General features: G+C 37.7%; 3 protein-coding genes and 1 pseudogene across 6 annotated transcripts in view; 2 read left to right on the top strand and 2 right to left on the bottom strand.

Annotated features, from left to right (window-relative positions):
• Positions 1-519: 519 nt before the first annotated feature.
• On the bottom strand, positions 520-3,003 carry LOC111331307 (vitamin K epoxide reductase complex subunit 1). Of its 2 annotated transcripts, XM_088743941.1 has the most exons (5): positions 2,848-3,003; positions 2,238-2,430; positions 1,993-2,102; positions 1,304-1,361; positions 520-865 (listed from the first exon to the last, which is right to left on the bottom strand). In XM_088743941.1, the coding sequence occupies exons 2-5, from the start codon at positions 2,399-2,401 to the stop codon at positions 760-762; spliced, it is 438 nt and encodes a 145-aa protein (XP_088600067.1). In that variant the 5' UTR covers positions 2,402-2,430; positions 2,848-3,003; the 3' UTR covers positions 520-759. The 2 variants fall into 2 exon arrangements, with proteins under 2 accessions (XP_088600067.1, XP_022792128.2); XM_022936393.2 differs by lacking the exon at positions 1,304-1,361 and having other exon boundaries at positions 2,848-3,002.
• A 95-nt stretch (positions 3,004-3,098) lies between these two features.
• Positions 3,099-8,887, top strand: LOC111331306 (NFATC2-interacting protein). Its single transcript, XM_022936392.2, has 6 exons — positions 3,099-3,378; positions 3,845-4,006; positions 4,456-4,642; positions 5,503-5,647; positions 6,028-6,146; positions 8,000-8,887. Exons 1-6 carry the CDS (start codon positions 3,122-3,124, stop codon positions 8,159-8,161), a joined length of 1,032 nt encoding a protein of 343 aa, XP_022792127.2. The 5' UTR covers positions 3,099-3,121; the 3' UTR covers positions 8,162-8,887.
• A 780-nt stretch (positions 8,888-9,667) lies between these two features.
• On the top strand, positions 9,668-15,621 carry LOC148717282 (bis(5'-adenosyl)-triphosphatase enpp4-like; annotated as a pseudogene).
• The window catches only part of LOC111331305 (heterogeneous nuclear ribonucleoprotein L-like), a 26,339-nt gene continuing 22,534 nt past the window's right edge, over positions 15,044-18,848 (bottom strand). For all 3 annotated transcript variants that reach the window (XM_022936388.2, XM_022936389.2, XM_088742686.1), the window contains exon 22: positions 15,044-18,691. In XM_022936388.2, the coding sequence (XP_022792123.1) occupies positions 18,420-18,691 (272 nt within the window). In that variant the 3' untranslated portion in view covers positions 15,044-18,419. The remainder of the gene's footprint in view (positions 18,692-18,848) is intronic.

The following is an 18,848-nucleotide window of genomic DNA, read 5'->3' as shown; positions in this document are numbered from 1 at the left end:
AAGCCGGAAAAATATTGTAACTAGAGATATCATAGATACTTTCCCTGATATTTAAAATGCTCATCACTGTTGTCGGTAATAATCAATTGGATTAGCTTTCTTGCAATTACACTTGCATCAAGCATCTAATAAAGGTTGTCTAACAGGTAATGTCAATGCCTAAGAAACATATCATATGCAAAAAGATATGAATGGGTAGTAGAGACAACATTTCCCATCTAAATCAAAATATTATTTGGTGTCAATTTGCTGAATAGGTTTCATTCAGTCGAGGGAGCTGTCTGGTGGTTAATTTCAAAAACAAAAAGGAAAAATATGAGGAATTTGTCTTGTGAGCATGGAAGTTTTCTGTATTTACAGTATGCTGCCATTAGCTTTCCTAACAGACTGATCTGAGATACGAAATAAAAGCGTCCAACAGGAAGGTCAGTGGTGAGTTGTTGTGACGCACAGTTAACTGGGGCTTCATCTAGATGACCACCACAATATTCTCATAAGTAACACGCTACAAGACACTACTGAGAATTTTAAAAATTTTTTATTTAAAATCAATATTGTTATGGATCATACACATTATCTCTTGTAAAGTAAGTATCATTTCATCAAATTGATCAATGTTAAAAAAAAACTACTGTCAATAACATTTATTCTCTTTTCTTTTTTCTATCTCCACTTTCACCTGCAGATCTAAGTGTAATCAAGCTAATGACCAATAGGACTGCATTCACCACATATGTTGAAATACACACAACACATGTGTCATGTAAGATGTAGAACAGAATGTAACCCAGATATATCGATCCTGCACAGGACATCAGTGAAAATAGGAACATCAGCCAAGCTGCAAACTTGTTGGAGGTCAGACCTGAATAAAAGACCCAATAAATAAAAAACAACCTTCTCAGTACTGAGACTAATCAAAAGAAATTTCTCCTAGTAACGACAATACAGTATCAAACAAAAAGTAATAAGAATGTAGAAAATTATAAGTTTTAGAGAATGAACCTAATGTAATAGTACTATGTGTTACACTAGTAACATATTTTTGCTACCAGCATTGTGCAACTTCAGAGAACTTATCAAAGAAGTTAAATCATATGTGACATTCCTAACTTTCTTCATATCACTCAACTGCTTTACAGATTAAGGACTAAGAATGCTGCAGTTTCTCTTTTCCTAAATAAATATACAAATGCATTATTGAACCAATTTTTAGCTACGCAGACACAGCCTGGGGTGAACTACCCGAGTGCAGCATCACTAGTCTGCAATGATTACAAAATCGAGCCGCGAAAATCGTCACCTGTCAGAAAAGTACAAGGACAGCCCGAAATATTGTAAATTGGCCAGATTTAGAAACACTGCGAAAAATACACAAATGTATTTTAGTATATAAATGTTTATGGAATCTCGTTCCTACATACTTAAAAAACTATTTTAAAGTTAACAGTGACATACACAATTATAACACTAGGCAGAGGAGAAATATTCACCTAAATAAAACAAATCTTGTTCTTGGAGGGCGAACTTTTAAAAATTCAGGACATTTAGCCTTTAATTCACTGCCAAGCAAAATCAAAGAGGCAAGTTCTCTAGAAATTTTTAAACGCTTTCTTTAAGGACATTTTATCTGATTTTATCTCCTCTTTTAATCTCAGCAAATTTTATTCAACTTTGTAATTTTATTGGAAATGTGCATATGTAAATTTTATAGAAACCAGGGCCCTTAAGGATACCAGCCTCAAAGCTGACTGGGCCACCCCGGCTAAATAAAGTTGTCTTGTCTTGTCTTGAAATAAAGTAATCCAGTGAAAGAAGGTCGACATCTTCCTTTTTGGTTATAATAAATTTCCTTTTTTTCATTCCACATATTGTTTAATCAGTACTGCAGTTAAAGGCTTTCCTATGGAACTTATGGTAACCAGTCAGGAGAATTACTGATGGGATCTTGGAGTTAAAGGAATAAAACATGACCATCATAACCATCCTTACCAAGAAGTAACATCAAACTGTAGAAAATAATCCCAAATATACTGTTGGGAACATTGAGAGGTGAATCTTTGCCCATAAGTGGCTCAACCAAGCCAAAACCAGTTCCATACCTGATGAGAAATAAACATCCTTAATGAGATCCCATCATCAATAATACCATACAATATTTCAGTGATATAGAATGCATGCACTCTGTAGAAGACGAATTACAGAAAAAAAAAATTAACACAAGCAAAGTCACATACTTTGACGAAAATACTTTTGAGCAGCTCATATGTTCATTGATGTCACAGAGAGCTTTGTATTCTTTGTTGTGTTCCTTTGACATCTCCACATGAAGAGCATAAACTGACAAAGCTATACCAGCAACACAGGCCAGGAAACGAAACACCCCCAGATAGCTTACCATGGCTGATAAAATTCAACCAGACCGTTCTCCTGAAAAGGATGAAAAGAAGAAATTTAGTCATGCAACTCGAATTCTCTTTTAAATTTTGGCCTGATATCGTATGTATAGAAAATCTTACTGCTGAAAGAATACAGTTTTTGAAAACTCCATCTAACAATCTTACCCATTTTGATCATGCAAGCCTCGGTCTAATAAACTTTGATGTTCCAACCCTACAAAGTGTTCTATTCCCCCCTATCTTTTCAATAAAACCCAATGAAATTAAGAAGATTTCATCACTGTACTAGAACACTTTATAAATTAAGGTTTTAATTAAGATCCTCATTACAAACAGCTGAACAAAGGTTGATATATGTTACGAATAATAATAATTAAATATATTCGATTTGTGGTTCTAAATTAAATCACGACTACGATGGTGGGTTCTAGTGTCTCTAGTCACTTACCAGTACTTCGAAAACAAATCAAGACTGAAACGTAGCTCTACGTAATCGATACCTTTTAGAGGCCTGATCACGAAGCTCGTTATACTACCTCGTATCTTTAAAACTTTGGTCGCTTTGCAATCGCGTGGTTACTAATGTTTGCTTGGTCACCAAGTAATGAAGACAAAAGCTGGGAAAACGGGGGCGATTACAGGGGGTAAAAGTACCGCGCGGAGTTTGAGTTGTGTCTGTCTGAAGAATAACTTTAAAAAGTTTTTGTTTATCGCGATCTACGATGTCTGGAAATGAAGATCAGACCTCAAATTCGGCCGTTAGTCGTCCACGAAAAGTACTGAGGAAAAGACAAAGTCGCGATGATATTTTTTCCTACAGAGGGAAAATGGCATTGACATTTAAAGCAAAACAAGTGAAATTGCAAGACTCTGACAGCTCCGGGTCAGATGATGACGAAGCTTTTCACAGAGTGCACACAGCACAATACACCAAAAGCGATTCTTCTGATTTAAAGAACAGTGACAGCGAAGATGACTCGTAAGTTGAATTGTGAATAGAAGAGGAGGTCTGTGGCAAGGGGGGTACTTCCTTAGATGGACTGTGTGAACAAGGTTTATCCATAAGAGCCCATTTTTTAACCTAAACATACCAAGTTTAAATGAAAGGTATATATGCGGCTCTTATTGTAAACAAAAACATTAATCCATATTTAGGCCCTCTGTTGTGAAGGTCCACAATATAAATTCAATTCTTAAATCCAACTCCGAGTTTCCGAGGATGACGTTACAAACGCTAGTCCTTGTTGAGAGCGAACATCAAACCCGGAACTCCCAATGGCAAATTGCTTGAGACGGCTGAAACACAGGGAAACTATGACGGGTATGACTTACAATACTTTACAAAGAGGTTCAGACAATGTGAGTCAGAAACAAAGTCTTAAATTTATGTCACAGACTTTATTCAGTAAGTTTATTTAGGGATACTTAAATGTGCTGTTGCTTAGGTGGGTTACAAAGGACATGTCTGTTGAAGAAATAAACAGCTCAGAAAATGACATCAAGGAAACATATTTCAGAAGATCACCAACACCGCCCCCTGCATGGTCTCCGGAACTTTCTGAGGCCACAAAGATGAGGATTAACTTGCGTCAAAATAAGAAGCTTAAGTAAGTAAGAGAGTATTGTGGGTTGATTATGCCAACTTTTTTTTGGAGAGTTTGTAAATATCTTGGGCAGTTTTAATCTCAGATGGAATGCCGAAAGTCTGAGAATTCTACCTCAAATAAATACAATTTCTTTTTTGGTTCAAAAGTAGGTCAGCCGATATGACTGATGGAGGATTTTGTTGATACTACCATAAAAAGAAACAAAAATCATCAGAGAAAACTTCTCCAAAGTATTTGGAGAAGTTTTCTCTGATGAGGATAGAAAAAGGTCCATGTTCTTCATTCGACCCACACTAAGACTAAATATTTGAATATTCCTTAAAAACGACACAAAACTTGAAGGTGATGGTCGACAAAAATGTTTTGGAGTATTTGTATGTATATAAACAGCCAAGAAAATTTCCAATCCTTTGTCTGTTTTTTTCTCTTTTTTTTAATTATTTTCTCAGGGAACTTGACATTGTATTAGACTCACTCAAAAGATCAACCAAGACAAACTGGGCGTCACCTGACAGTCAACTGTCAAGCAGTGTGATTTGTGAAAGTGACAGTGATGGGTTTCCAAGTCCATCAGAACGGGATGTTGCTGTTAAAGTTAGAACAAGATCAGGAATAAAAAGATTCACCACAAAGGCTGTAAGCAGAGTTATTTATTTTGTTCCAAGAGGCTCAACAAGTCACAAAATATATAACTTTCGTGGTAAATTTCTTTGCCAAAATTTTTTTACAATTGCCATGGTAATCAAACCTTTGCAACATGGCGTGCTGTCTAAGAGATGGATAACATTTTTTTTTTCTAACATATTAATTTCTACTTAAGAAAAAAATGTGTCCAACTTTTCTGCTTTTATTTAGAACCTCTCATGATCTTAAATAGGCTTTAAGACAAATAGTATTAAAAAGATTTGTCATAGAGTAAAGCGGGAAAGGTATTAAAGAAACTGATGCTGCAACTGTGGGGGATATAATAAGATAATTTGGTTTCATCAACTGAGTTCAGAATGTGAATTTGCTACTGTGAAGAGATTCCAGAGCTGACATTTCGAATGTTAGCCCTTCATCAGAGCAAACAGAGGAATTAAGGTGTTGTTTATATACATAAAGATGAACCTCTATTGTTGATGGGAACATTGCAACATGAAAGACAAAGACAAGAATAAATTATTTCAATGAAAATTATGTAAACAACCCATGATTCCTTGATTCACTCCAACAAAGAGCTAACACTTGAAGCATCAGCTTTAAAATTTCTTCAAGGGTGACCAATCAACATTATCAACTAAGGTGATGAAACCAAAATAATAATCTTATAACACCCAACCAAATGCTTTATTGTCTATTTTAAAGTCAGTGTTCAGGGCTTTTAAGTTGAACACTTAACGTAATCTGTCCTTTCAGCTAACATGGTATTCAAAACTATTCTAAAGAATCTCAGTTATTTTTTGGTAGGAGAAGCTTTTGTATAGATATCCAGAAATTATTCATCATTTTCTCAGGCAGAACCATTTGGTAAGATCATATCTCAGCTTGCTCAACTGGAAGGTGTATCAGAAGATAAAATCATGTTAAGTCTGGCAGATATCAACATCTTGGGTTATGATACACCCATTTCCATTCACCTCAGTGTAGCAGACATCATTGGTAAGTCTATGTCACCACTTATGCAATGCATGGTATGTGTGTCCATTCAGTTATTTGTTCCACAGGCCTTCTGGTTGGTGCACAAACTCTAGATTTAGAGGCCTGCCATGAATGGATGACTAGTGAGGATATGGATGGGGAGGGTGGGTGTGGAATCTTAAGGCACATCAGTATCCCATCTTCCCCCCCTCCCTCACCAAGGAAAAGTGATAATTTACTACAAAACAATCTGACTTTCCCCTTTTGCTAGCAAATAGAACACTTGTGTGGTAACTCCTCATGGAGAAGCTTGCCAGCAAGCCTGACATGATTTACTACGAGTAATGACTTACAAGAGGAGATTTACAGCTTAGTGTAAACATCAGTTTTTCTCTTTCTAGAATGTGTAGTTATAGATAAACCAATACTGCCAGACAGTGTGGAAGAAGATGAAAATTCAATTGAGATCAAAGTTCAAGGCAAAGAACCTGACTCAAAGAAAACATTTAGAATATTAAAGGTGTGTGTAGAGAAAGAATTTAATTTAGGAACTTTGAACTGTTGTAATAAAAACCCAGGAGATGAGGTTTTTTTTTTTCTTTCTGTGATGATAGTTTGCAGGTGACCAGATCCAAACCATTTTGACTCAACGGCTCATGAGAACAAAGACGAATGATGCACTTTAGTAAAATGATAACTTGTATGAGAGAAAATAAGCATATCTGGCATAACTGCAAACAAATAAAAAAAGAAAGAAAAAAATGGGTACAATACTTTCCAAGGCAAGGTTGGTTTTATGTTTACAAAGTACTCTAGACTTAACCTACAAAAAAAGGCTTTCTCGCGTGTTGGTGTCAAAATTTGGAATAAGATACCGAAAGAATTCAAAACGTTATCAAAACATTCCTTTAATAAACAAATTAAAACGTCTTTATTTCAGATACTAGATAATGAAGATTCTTATCTTGATGTTGAAAAGATCTCCTCTAAACTTAAGGACTGCATAATTAAAACAAATTGATCCGATTGCTTTCAGTACTAATGTACTTGCTTCTATACTTTATTGAACAACTATTGATGTATTTGCCAGCTATGCTTCTTTTTATAATTTAACAATATCTAATTATTTAGTTTTTAATTTTCTTTATATATTGTAAATAATGTTTGTTGATGATTGACCCACCTCGAATAGCAAATTTGCTATCTGCGGGTCAACATAATCTAAATCATTTTGTAAGAAAAAGAAAATAAAGTGTGTGTGTGTGTGTGTGTGTGTGTGTGTGAGGGGATAGTGAGATATTTCTGGGCCAATAATAGAGCGTATAACAAGACACCCAGCACAATTTTGGATCAACTTTGATGCCAATTTAACGATTATCTTAACCCTTTACACCCTATGATCAGTATGCATATTCTCCATACTCCATACTGCTCTCTGTGCATTTCCTATGGTCCAACAGAGAAATTCTGAATAAATTATATGAAAATCATATTTGTGTACTGCGGTTTCATGAAATGTATGAAAGCAATCCTCGCAGTAATAAACCCTCCTCAATATTTTTTATCTATCCTGCTATTTCTTTTATAGAATTTTGTAATTATTTATATATTTATTTATTTGTCAGTTTTTTGTAATGTTTTATAATCTAGTTAGAGGGCCACAGGTTTGTCAGCTATACAGCTGTTACGTGTCTCCCTCTATAAGTAAAGTTAGTAATAAACCTCTATAAATAAAGTCCTTATCCTCTAAATAAAGTCCTTATCCTCTATAAATAAAGTCCTCCTCCCCCTCTATAAATAAAGTCCTTACTATTACTATGACTATTCCTTGTGTAGTAGTGTAGTAGCAGTGATGCTTGCGGTAATAAACCCTGACTTATGTAGTCGCAGGCCTGTATTTTTTCAGGCCTTATTTCCACTACTACATATTTAAGTAGGGTTTATTAATGCAAGGATCGCTTTCGCGTATTTCATGAAACTGCAGTACACATATATGAATTTCATGTATTCAAAATTCATTGATTTATATCACTTGGATGGGTTTAATTAATACAAACCAACATAATGACCAGTTCCCTGTTGACTTGTTAGCTTAGTTGGTAGAGCACTGCACTGGTATTGCAGAGGTCATGGGTTCAAATCCTGAATGGGCCTGAATTTTTTTCAGGCCTCATTTCCACCACCACATCAGTAGGGTTTATTACTGCAAGGTAAAAATAGTTTAGCATTCAATTTGGTGTGGGTTTCTTCTATTCTTGTAACCTTAATGTGTAATTCATGGGTGGTACTGGTACGAGGAATTTCAATGACATTATTCACTTGTAACAACCTATCACTGACCTTCCTGTGGGACGCCTTTATTTTGTATCTCAGACCGACCAGTTAGAGAAACTTATGACAGCTTACTGCGAATACAGAAAACTTCCACGTTCAAGAATTAAATTCCTCTTTGATGGAGAGGATCTGAAAGGAGGCGAAACACCTGAACAGTTGGACATGGAACACGAGGATGTGATTGATGTCCAAGTCAAGTAGCTTTAAAGCAACAGAACAAAAAGGTGGTAGCTCATCAACGCCATATCGTTCGTTATTTTTTTCCAGTTGGTTTGGGTCTTTCTTTCAGTGACCTAGTTAAGTATTTTCAAGTGTATATCTGTTTGTGTTGTTGATAAGAATTCTTTGATGCAATGCTGAAACAACAGTTTGGTGTGAAATGCTTCCTTTTAAGAAAGTCAATCGAACTTCTTTTCTCTTTCGTGACTTCTTGTTGAGCAAACCACATCTTACCTGTCTTCAAGTAATTAAGTAATTAACCACAACCAAAAAAGCAGGGTAGTTTTGGAATATAAACTTCATGGAACTGTGAGCCTGATCAGGTTACGAAGTCACTTCGTTTCCTCTTCTTAAAAAGAAAAAAAGAATTTAATCCTTAAACTTCTGTGACGGCAAAAATTTTTTTCATGGACTGGATCCTCTGCTGGCAGAGATCCTGATGAACGATTGCCAAGATGACAAGGACTGTGTAAGTTTCCCTAGCAAGAAAACATTTTGGGATAGTAACGCACTCGAAAAGATTGCTTGATCACCTCAAAAACATCTGGTTTCGAGTCAATCATATTGCGTCTTTGGGTGAATCTAGAACTGTCTTCAAGCTGAGTCAGATTCATCATTCTCAGTGTCCAGTCGTGCACTGTCTGTAATTAATAATCGAGATACCAACACTTGTAAGGCGGATGAAATTAAAAAATCTTTCATTCTAAACACACTGTTGTGTGTTGTTGTTCTACCTGTTCTGTTAAACGAGGAGATCTCGGTCTTTGAACGTATACTTCGCGACCATTCTTCGGGATTTTTCACAACTCTCCCTGCTGTTATGAGTTACTCTTAGCCCGCACCAATTCTCGTGACGCGCGTGTCTTCTCGTGACGCGTACCCCGCCCCTCTCCAACCCCTACTTATATAAATATTATGTTGGGATAATTAGGGCCTATCAAAAACCGAAAAACCAGTAAGAAATTTTCGCTGAAACCAAAATAATGCTGTCGAAAATAAGGATCTTGATGAAAGTGAAACGACTTGGCCTTGAACTAGACTATCAAACACTAAAAACCGAAGACAGAAACCGCGTTTTCGCTCATGAAAGACGAAAGCCGTAAACTCATGAGTTAATTAAACCGCCGTGGATACTAAATCAAGACAATGAATACAGAGGTCGATCATGTGAGCTTTTAATACAAGAGACAGCTTTGAACTAGTCTTTTTCTTCCTCGAAAAATACCTTCAAATGTAGGGAATTAAGGTTTAACGAGCCATACAGACAAGGGGTTCTTCGACAGATGGAACGATTATCATAATTAGTATCATTAGCCAGTTTTTCCCTGAAACTGTTCCTGTTCAGGCGTCAATATAGTGGTTTTCGATAATTTGTTGGGATATTATTTCTCATCAGATCGACGGAGAAGTTAAAAAGGAAAAATGTAAACAAAACTAGTGAGTCCAAGGCTACGAAGTTTGTTTAACTATTGGTTCATGCTTTAGCATGCACTATCGAGTTATGGAGCACGCGGGAAGTTTGGAGAGCACGAAAGAAGCGTAAGAGTTGCCCGAGGCGATAGCCGAGGGCAACTCTAGCTTCTTGAGTGCTCTCCAAACTTCCCACGTGCTCCATAACTCGATAGTGCACAGCTGAAAGCATGAACCAATTGTTTTAGAACATAGCCGGTGGAATTGTGCATCAAATGCGACGCGAAAAACGGATAACAATATCAGTTGAAGCGAATCGTGACGGCGCTGATGCCGAGTCTCCTTTTCCTTTGTTTTTCTCTTTTTCTGCCTCATTTAAGAACTCTAGCCCATGGGAAAAGGTCGAAACATTGTCTTCGTTTTCGGACTAGCAGGCCGAGTTTCTGTTTGTATCCATTATTGTCGCGAAATGTATTATTTTTCCCCGCACTAGCAATGGCCGCTCGCGCGAAAAAAAAATTTCTGGCGAAGTCGGATTTGCTGACGCTATCAGCGTGCACTATCGGGATTTTGAGCACGCTTACGTATAATGAATTTGATTGCGCGACTCTGCTAGCTATGTTCTAAAGGTAATTAATGGTATCTGTAAACCTGTTGGCAGGTTGATTTTTGGCGTGCGACAATTTAACATGCTTTCCATAATCAGTTTTCTTAGGGATGAACAATGCTTTGGTTTATCCTCTCAGGGCTATTTTGTATGATTCAAAGGATCGGTTACGATTCTCAAACGCTTCTTCTGATCTCATGGGACGGTTCCGGTGGGATTTTGCCAGCAAGGCTAAAACTCCGAACTTGGATTTGCTGGTAAACAGGCGTCACGGGGCCTTATGTCAGATCTGTTTTTCCGGCGGTCACCGCAGGACATCACAGTATCGTAACCGGCTTATACCCAGAAAGTCACGGAATAGTCAGCAATACTATGTACGATCCAGTTCTTACTAAAGGGGATTTATTATCCAACTACACTTCGTAGAGTACAAATAACGTCATGTACGAGTACAAATATCACGCGGTATTTGTACTCTAGAGTACCGGTTAAACAGGTTCTCTCGCATCGCGCAAGCGAAGAATTGAATTGTAAGAAATATACAACTTTTTTGAAAGACGTGTTTCGGCATGCATATGCCATCTTCAGTTAATGAGTAACTGAGTGTGAATAATTATATAGTACACAAGTAGATGAATTAGTACCCGCTTTTGTATTACATCATATTGTAAATAATTTTTTCATCTACTTGTATACTATATAATTGTTCACACTCAGTTACTCATTGACTGAAGATGGCATCCATATACATGCCGAAACATGTCTTTCAAAAAAGTTGTATATTCTTAAGGCTGGTTTTCACTTGCGACGGAGTCCTAGTCGGAGTCGTAATCAGAAGCGTGGAGCGATACGATCTGGTGAAAATCAAACCGACGTAGTCGGAAGCAGAACACCGATTCTGCCTATGACTCAGTCGCTTACGATCCAGTGAAAACTGCATTGTCGGAGTCAGTCGGAAGCGGAAGTGGAAGAATAAACCAATCACAATCCTCGATTCCATCTTTCCAAAATGTACAAATAGCCATAACAAATTTAAACGTGTGAGCTTGACTGTAAAATTACGAAATTAAAAGTTAAAATACTCGAAACCTACCGAAGACAATTCGCGATCACCAAGTCGTAGTTCGCTGACGAGGTTAGCATACTCTTCCTAAGCTGCTCGACGTTGATAGATATCACGAACCCAAAATTTCTTTCTTTTTCGAACGATATTATTCCTGTATTGTCTCTGCCTGCGAAAAATAATGATTAATAGGAGCCAAAGTCGCTCTTCGTCCGCCATGGTGTCTTTGGCGCCAAAATTTGTACTTTAGCGGGCCTGGAATAAAGCATTGTGATTGGTTTATTCTTCCGCTTCCGCTTCCGACTCTGACAATGCAGTTTTCACTAGATCGTAAGCGACGGAGTCATAAGAAAATGGAAACGTTCTGATTCTTCCGACTCCGATTCCGTTGAACTTATGACTCCGCTTACGACTCCGTTTTTCGATTTTCACTAGATCATAAGCGCTCTTACGACTCCGACTCCGACTCCGTCGCTAATGAAAACCAGCCTTTACAATATCTATCATACTTGCTATTATTGCGACCTAATTGAATTGTAGTTACGAAAAAAAAAATGGCGGACAATTTGAATCATATTTCCGACGACGAAGAGTCAGAATGGCTGGCAAATATACTTCCAAGTTTATTACATGAATCGTACGAAGAAAAACAGCTAGACGACCTGGAAATTTCTTCATTTATTGAAGAAAATAGAATTATAACATAACCAAAATAAAGCGCGCGCTCTGATTGGTCAATTTAGCGTCCCCCATTTGCCCATGGGTGTACGCTGCTGACGTGAGCAAAGGCTATTTTTCCGCGCGCGCTTGTTTTTTCTGGTCGCGTAAGATTTGTTAAATAAAAGGGAACTCTTTAGCTACAATGTATCAATGTTATGTTATAAAACAAATGGTAAACACCACAGCGTACACTATTGAGTTATGGATGCACTTGGGAGGTTTGCTAAGCACTCAAGAAGCTAAAGTCGCTCTCGGCTATCGCCTCGAGCGACTCTTACGCTTCTTTCGTGCTTAGCAACCTCCCGCGTGCATCCATAACTCAATAGTGTGCGCTGTGGTGTTTGCCATTTGTTAAACAGTTGGATCGTGGAGGAAAATGGCCCGCGAGTAATTGATTGGACACGGAATCGTATAATCCTTTTAATTGGTTTTTATTCGATCTACAAAAAATAATACATAATTTCTGAGCGATCTAACAGCAAGCGATTCCTGACAATTTCACGCTGGGAAACGAAATGATGATACTAAAATGCCAACTGATTACAAACACACTACTCATTTCTGTGGCACAATCCAATCAAAACTCCAGTACCAAGAAATACGTTAGCAAAACTCCCTCAGGACACTTCAGTTAGCGAGGTAGAAAGGGGACTGATCGCTATCGAGCGCGTGTTACGGCAAAATGTCACATTAACTCCAAGGTCAGCCTTAAGCAATTACGCAATGGGCTGTAAATCACGTGGCCAATTACTGATTAAATGTTAACAAACGGATTAATAAATTAAAATATTATTGACTTTTGATCAACGAAACAATAGCAACACGACAACGCGCCAATTCCGTTCCGCTTCGCCTACTTCTGTCACGCACTCCCCGTCAATAAATATCCGCGAAATTCGCCCGCACTAAAATAACAGTTTGGCGTGTTGGATAACAAATAACTCGTTATTTGTATTTTGACTCGCCCTACGGGCTCGTCAAAATACGGCACAACTCGTAAAAATACTCAGCGATACTAAACAACAAAACGTCTAATAAGATATATGTATCCTAAATACAAAATTAATTACGCTTCACATATTGACCTCACCAACAGCACAGGGAGGGTAATGAGCTTTGAGAAACGCATGGAGAACGTCATTAGCTGGTTGATTGGTCCAAAACCGCCAAATTTTGTGGCTGTTTATTTTGAAGAACCAGACAAAACCTGTCATCATCAAGGGTGGCCTGATTTGCCTCGTGCTATGCAGCGAATGGATAAAATCATCGGCTTGGTCGTACAAGGCTTAAAAAAACATCATCTCTTCGATAAACTTAACATTATAATCACGGCGGATTATGGTATGTCTAACACGTCTTGCGACAAAGGGATTGATCTCGACAAGTACGTCAACCCAGATGACTTTGAGTTTTGGGATTCCTGGTTTAATATTATGCTTGCACCGAAAGCTGGCAAGACAGAGGTGTATGAACGGTTAAAAAATATTCCACATTTGCACGTTTATCACAAAAAAGAGGTTCCCAAGGATTTACACTGCAGAAATAATCAACGCATTTCACCACTTGTGCTCATTCCATCAGAGGGCTGGCTTGTGAGTTCCAAAAAGGGCAGGCTTATAAAAATCTCAAAGAGAACAGACACTGGAAAAAGTTGTCACACGGTTTAAGTTGCAAATGCAAGTCAATATCTACTGCCTTTATTGCGCATGGGCCTGCATTCAAGGTCAATTTTAAAGGCAAACCGTTTGAATCTGTCAGCCTGTATCCACCGTATGTGCAAGATCTTAGGGATTCCCCCGCAGCGAAATAATGGTAGTTTAAAGGTAAAGGTAAAGGTCTCTATTTCTCCAAACAACATACGTGTTTAGTCACAATTTTAAGGTTGAAATCAGACAGGCGCCTCTGGCAGCCGTGTTTAGTCCGTAGCGATTTCACCTACCCACCCAACCCACCCCAGGGAGGACATCCATCACACAGTAATCTCGTGCGTGGGAAATTAACGTCTCCTACCCCGACCCTGCAGGAGACGGGACCTCCATTTATTCGTCCCTATCCGAGAAGACTAGAATATCTAACCCATTTCTTGATTTTAAAGAAAGGAAGCATATTCTTCTCAATTAATTTTAAGACCCTGAGTGTTGGTCCGGCCGGTATTGAACTCTCGACCTCCCGCACAACAGTCCGGCGCTCTCCCAATTGAGCTAACCAGGTGGCGGTTAAGATGCGAGCAAAGATTTATTAAGACCCAGAGTGTTGTCAAATAAAAAAAAAAGTGCGAGGGTTTCTCCAATCACTTGCAAACCCGTAGTAAACTCACTGCAAACTTCATCCAGAGGTGGAGGGGGAAAAGGAATCGTATAAAATACGGCTGAGTACAGAAGGGGCGGGGTTGAACGCCTGTGATTGGCTGAACTTGAAGGGTTAACAATGCAAGATGCAGATTGATCAATTTTCTGTTCCTTTCACCCGACCTGTTTTTCAATCGTCTCATCGTTTCTTAGAGGCTCTCACACTAAAGCTGTGACAGAAGAAATTGTTCAATCTGTCGCCCGGCATCAAGAAATACCGTCTCCGTTCATTGGGAAGAGATCATTTAAGGCTTTCAAATACACGCGTCACTAGTAACTTGAAGCCCTAAAACGTGGGGGTGGATGGGGGTAGCCTGATTATAACCCTAACCCTTGGGAATTATTAGTTGATCAGATATCAAATTCTCCAGAGTAGCGTTATAAGAATTGTATGACAGACAGTAAGGAGAGTAACTAATGAGAGTAACTAATCACGGGAGTGAAAGGGTCAAAACTCGACTCCAATCTCCTGTGACAATAATTGGACTCTCGACTGTCAGATGTGATCATAACAGGTATCACTTGTGAGAAACGTGCCGATTCATAAAAGTAAGCCTCTTTCGCAGTCATTTTAGACACCGCCCTTAATTGAGAGCGTCGCGTAATATCTCCAAAAGCTGCTGCCTAGGCGACTGGTCACTCTCAGGGTTGATGCGACAGGCGGCACTGCTCTAAAAGAGGAACAAACCCACAAACAACCACAAAATACAACAAAATCAAAATTAATGCAGCTTTAATGTGGAGTACTTTTCCATTTTTTCTTTTTGTAGTATAGCAGTGCTTTGATAACCGGATTGAGGTAACAGTTGTTTAAAATGCAACAAATTTTGCAAAGAATAAAACAAACAGGCCTTGCAATATTTAGCTCATTAACCTAACTTTTCATTTTACATAAAAACGTGTGCGTGCAGTTTTACGTGGGTTAATCTTATTTTAAACGTTTTTTTAAGCCACCCACTTATTTTCGACAACGCCTTACCAGAGTCTGGAAAAAGTTTCCAGTTTTAACCAAAACTAACATTAAAGTTACAGAAAGAGCGACTACTTCAACGACCCTGTACCAGAATGACGTGGTTTTTCATTTAACAAGCCCTTACCAATCAGAGGGGCAAAAATTAAAACTGATCAATATGAATCTCTGCTCCGTGTAACGCCAATGAAAAATGCTCTGAACTATAACTACAACAGTTACGAAAAAGAGGACAGAAAAAAAAAATACCAAAAATAAGATAAAAAAGTTTATTCTAACCCAATGCTTGCAAAAAGTTATCCAAAAAGACTTCACATATTGTCCCTCACAACTTGAGAGCTTTTCGAATGAAATAAGGTTGAAAAAAATTTGAACAATGCCATTCACGTTTCAATCTCTCTCTCTCTCTTTCTGTCAGTTTAGGCTGTCAAAGAAACACCTAAAGGGTGAATCACGTTTACCAGGAATGAAAACTAATGACGCCAAAAATTGAAACCCCATTTATAAGAACTCTAAGAGGAAAAAGATGTCAAATCTTAAAATAGCACTTGCGAACAATAAAGAATAAAATTTAACGAGTGCAGAAATTCCGAATAAATCATAATAAACTCAACTAAATCGTGGCATAGCCATTTCAACATGAACGTTGCGACTTATAATTGTATACTTTTTCTGGAAAAATTAGCTAATCAAAGCAGATGTAATAGTTGTTGCTGGCGACATTTTAAGTACTTTGGTGGCAGTCTCGTTTCCAAACCATCTCTTCTTCTCATTCCCCTTAGATACAAGTGACCAACCGAACCTCCCATTTCCTTCAACACACGCCTTGAAGGTCGAAAGGAAGAGTAAGTCTGGGAACGAGCTTAACTCAGCGGTTTGGCTGTCTTAGCATTCGTTTATAAATGAATCAACTAATAATTCGCTATACCAAATTCCACTAAAATATGTTTTGGTAATTTTTAAGTTCATAATATTTGTTTTCTACTTTGAAGTGTTAAATGGAGATACTGAATTAGCCTCTCTCTTTTCTTAAATTCTATAACCTATAATATGTACAACGTTATTGAAAGTTGACCTCTATGAGTAATTGAACATGTGCGACGATTTATATTAAAAACCTCTTTGACTCAGACCATGTAATTAAATTATTTCCAATTAAAAATTATGCAATCGGGACCCCGTACAAAAGTCCGAAAGAACAAAAATTCGACGTAAGTTTTAACAATTCTGAATCTGTCTCTGTTTTGTGGTTTGTTCGCACATGCGTGAATTCGATTATTTGAAATATTTCCTAAACTCTTACTCTCTCTCTTTTAACTTGGAACAATTCTTTTTCTGTCGGTCCACACAAAAAATGTGTGTCCTCTTTTTCCTTAGGAAATTAATTAATAGTTTCGATTCGCGGATAGGAAGAATTTTCATAATTTCTCGAGCGTAAAAGATTTCAAGGTGGCTCTTTACAGTTTTATGACAAACCACCGTTGCTAGGAAACACAACTGATGAGAGTCTGACCGAAAAAAATAACTGCATGTTATAACAATATATTTTTCCGCTAATAAGTACAAATTATTTGAAAAAATAAGGCAAATATAAAAGCAATTTCAATAAGTCTAAATTTCTATAAAATTCATTCGTCATTTTTCAATTGAATGTGAATAAAATTTTGATATTTTCCCTTAACGACCTGATGTTCCCTGTTGCTTCCTGCAAGGTAGTTGCTAGACAGAACTGCAAAGAAAAAAGCTCCAACAAAAAATTCTTAACATCCCAGCCTTACCTTGACTAACTCTCGATAGCCATTTAAAAACTAAATCTACCTCAGAAAAAAAAGAAAACTTTAAATTTTGGAATCAAGTGACAGGAATTACGCCCATAATCATTAACAGAGAACAGAACTCTTGTACTGGTAAAGAAATTCTTCCCACTCATTGAAGAGCACGTGTATGCGGTAAGGTCAGGAGAATTTCCGTATCGATAATACGGTAAAAGTATTTAACAAAGAGGTGCGTACGCTGTGGAAAACATCTTGAATTATAAATACCGACTCGGTGTGTTTTAAGCTTACTATTAAATGTAAATTAAGAAACCATTTACGTGTATTGTATAAGACATTAACATTTTTTAGTAAACAACGCGTCGTCTTTGCTACCTTAAAACCTGATGACAACTGTTGACGAACATGTCAAGGAGGTAGTTAAGTTTTAGTTTTAAGATGAGGATACCAAATTTCAACCGAAAAAATAGATCGTGAAGACGGGTCAAAACTCGAAATTGAAAAAACAACAACGTCAACAACAACAACAACAACAACAACAACAGGAACACAACTTATTCTTCTCCCTTAAAAACAAACATTTCCTTGAACAATTGTCAACAATGTATCAACAGTTTTGGGAAGCATTTACGGTGGCGATGACAGTCAATGAAAAAATGTAAATTAGATGAAAAAAAGTTATTATAAGTGATAGATATCTTGTTTATTAATGATATCATTTCCTCGGGAGCCTGTGAAGTTTGACTTCTCCCCACGAGTCAAGATCTAATAAATCTATGATGTAGGAAAACTTTGTATATGTAAACAAAAGGAATCTTAGTTTAGACTCACTGTGCATACGAGTTTTGGAAAAATTACTCTAATATTCGTGGTGTAAATATTTATGTAATATATTTATATATTTTTGGAAGGCAATTCAACTGCTCAACCCAGGGTTATTAACCGCTGGTTTTAACCGAGGCCTCCATCGCCTCATTGCATTTAATAAATTCTTAATCTAACGAGGGAAAATTGTTAACCTTTAACTACAAATTTGAACCATAAACCTAACGCATGAAAAAGGTGCGTTCACCGAGCATTGTTACTCTAACTTTTGAACCTCTACGCACGCTCATTCCGTACTGTTCTAAGAGAGCGAAAACAAAGCAGTCGGCGAACGACAATACAACATTTTTGTTGACTTATATAACGACCTAATATATTTTTTTTGATGTTCCACTCTTCCCATTGATTAATAATTCATTTACCTGGGAGATTTCTCTTCATTCGAAGTTCAATCAGTGACTTAATTTGAAGTCTTTTCAAATATTGGAAGTTACCACTGTAACTTGTGTGCCAGTCTCCCTCCTAAGGACTGCAGCTTGACAAATGCTCTGGACTCAGCCCATTCCTCTCGGAGTCACCGTTCAATTCCTTGACACCATTCGTCACAATGCTGATCGGGCTTCCAGCCATACATCGGTGCACCGGATGCACCGGCGAGCCGATAGGTCCCAAGGGATTAGCGCCATTGCTGACGGCAACCGCTGCCGCAGCAACTGCCGGAGCAACGGTTGGAGCCGTTGGAGAGATTGAGGAGCTTGGGGAGAAGGCCAATTTCAGGGTGTAGGATCCGCCACCTAACAACACAATCACACATCTTTGGATGAGTTTTGTACCGTACAGTTTTGCAACACTACCAAAAATTTGAAACAAAATACCCCTGGGAAAACCCCCTCCTTGAAAACAATCAGGCGCATGAGGCTTATATCGAAATTCTGTTTTACATTTACAAAG

Source organism: Stylophora pistillata, chromosome 13 (assembly GCF_964205215.1).
Source record: "Stylophora pistillata chromosome 13, jaStyPist1.2, whole genome shotgun sequence".
In the NCBI taxonomy this organism is placed as follows: domain Eukaryota; kingdom Metazoa; phylum Cnidaria; class Anthozoa; order Scleractinia; family Pocilloporidae; genus Stylophora; species Stylophora pistillata.
Note: the sequence above shows the minus strand (reverse complement) of the source record. Positions and strands in the feature narration are given on the sequence as shown.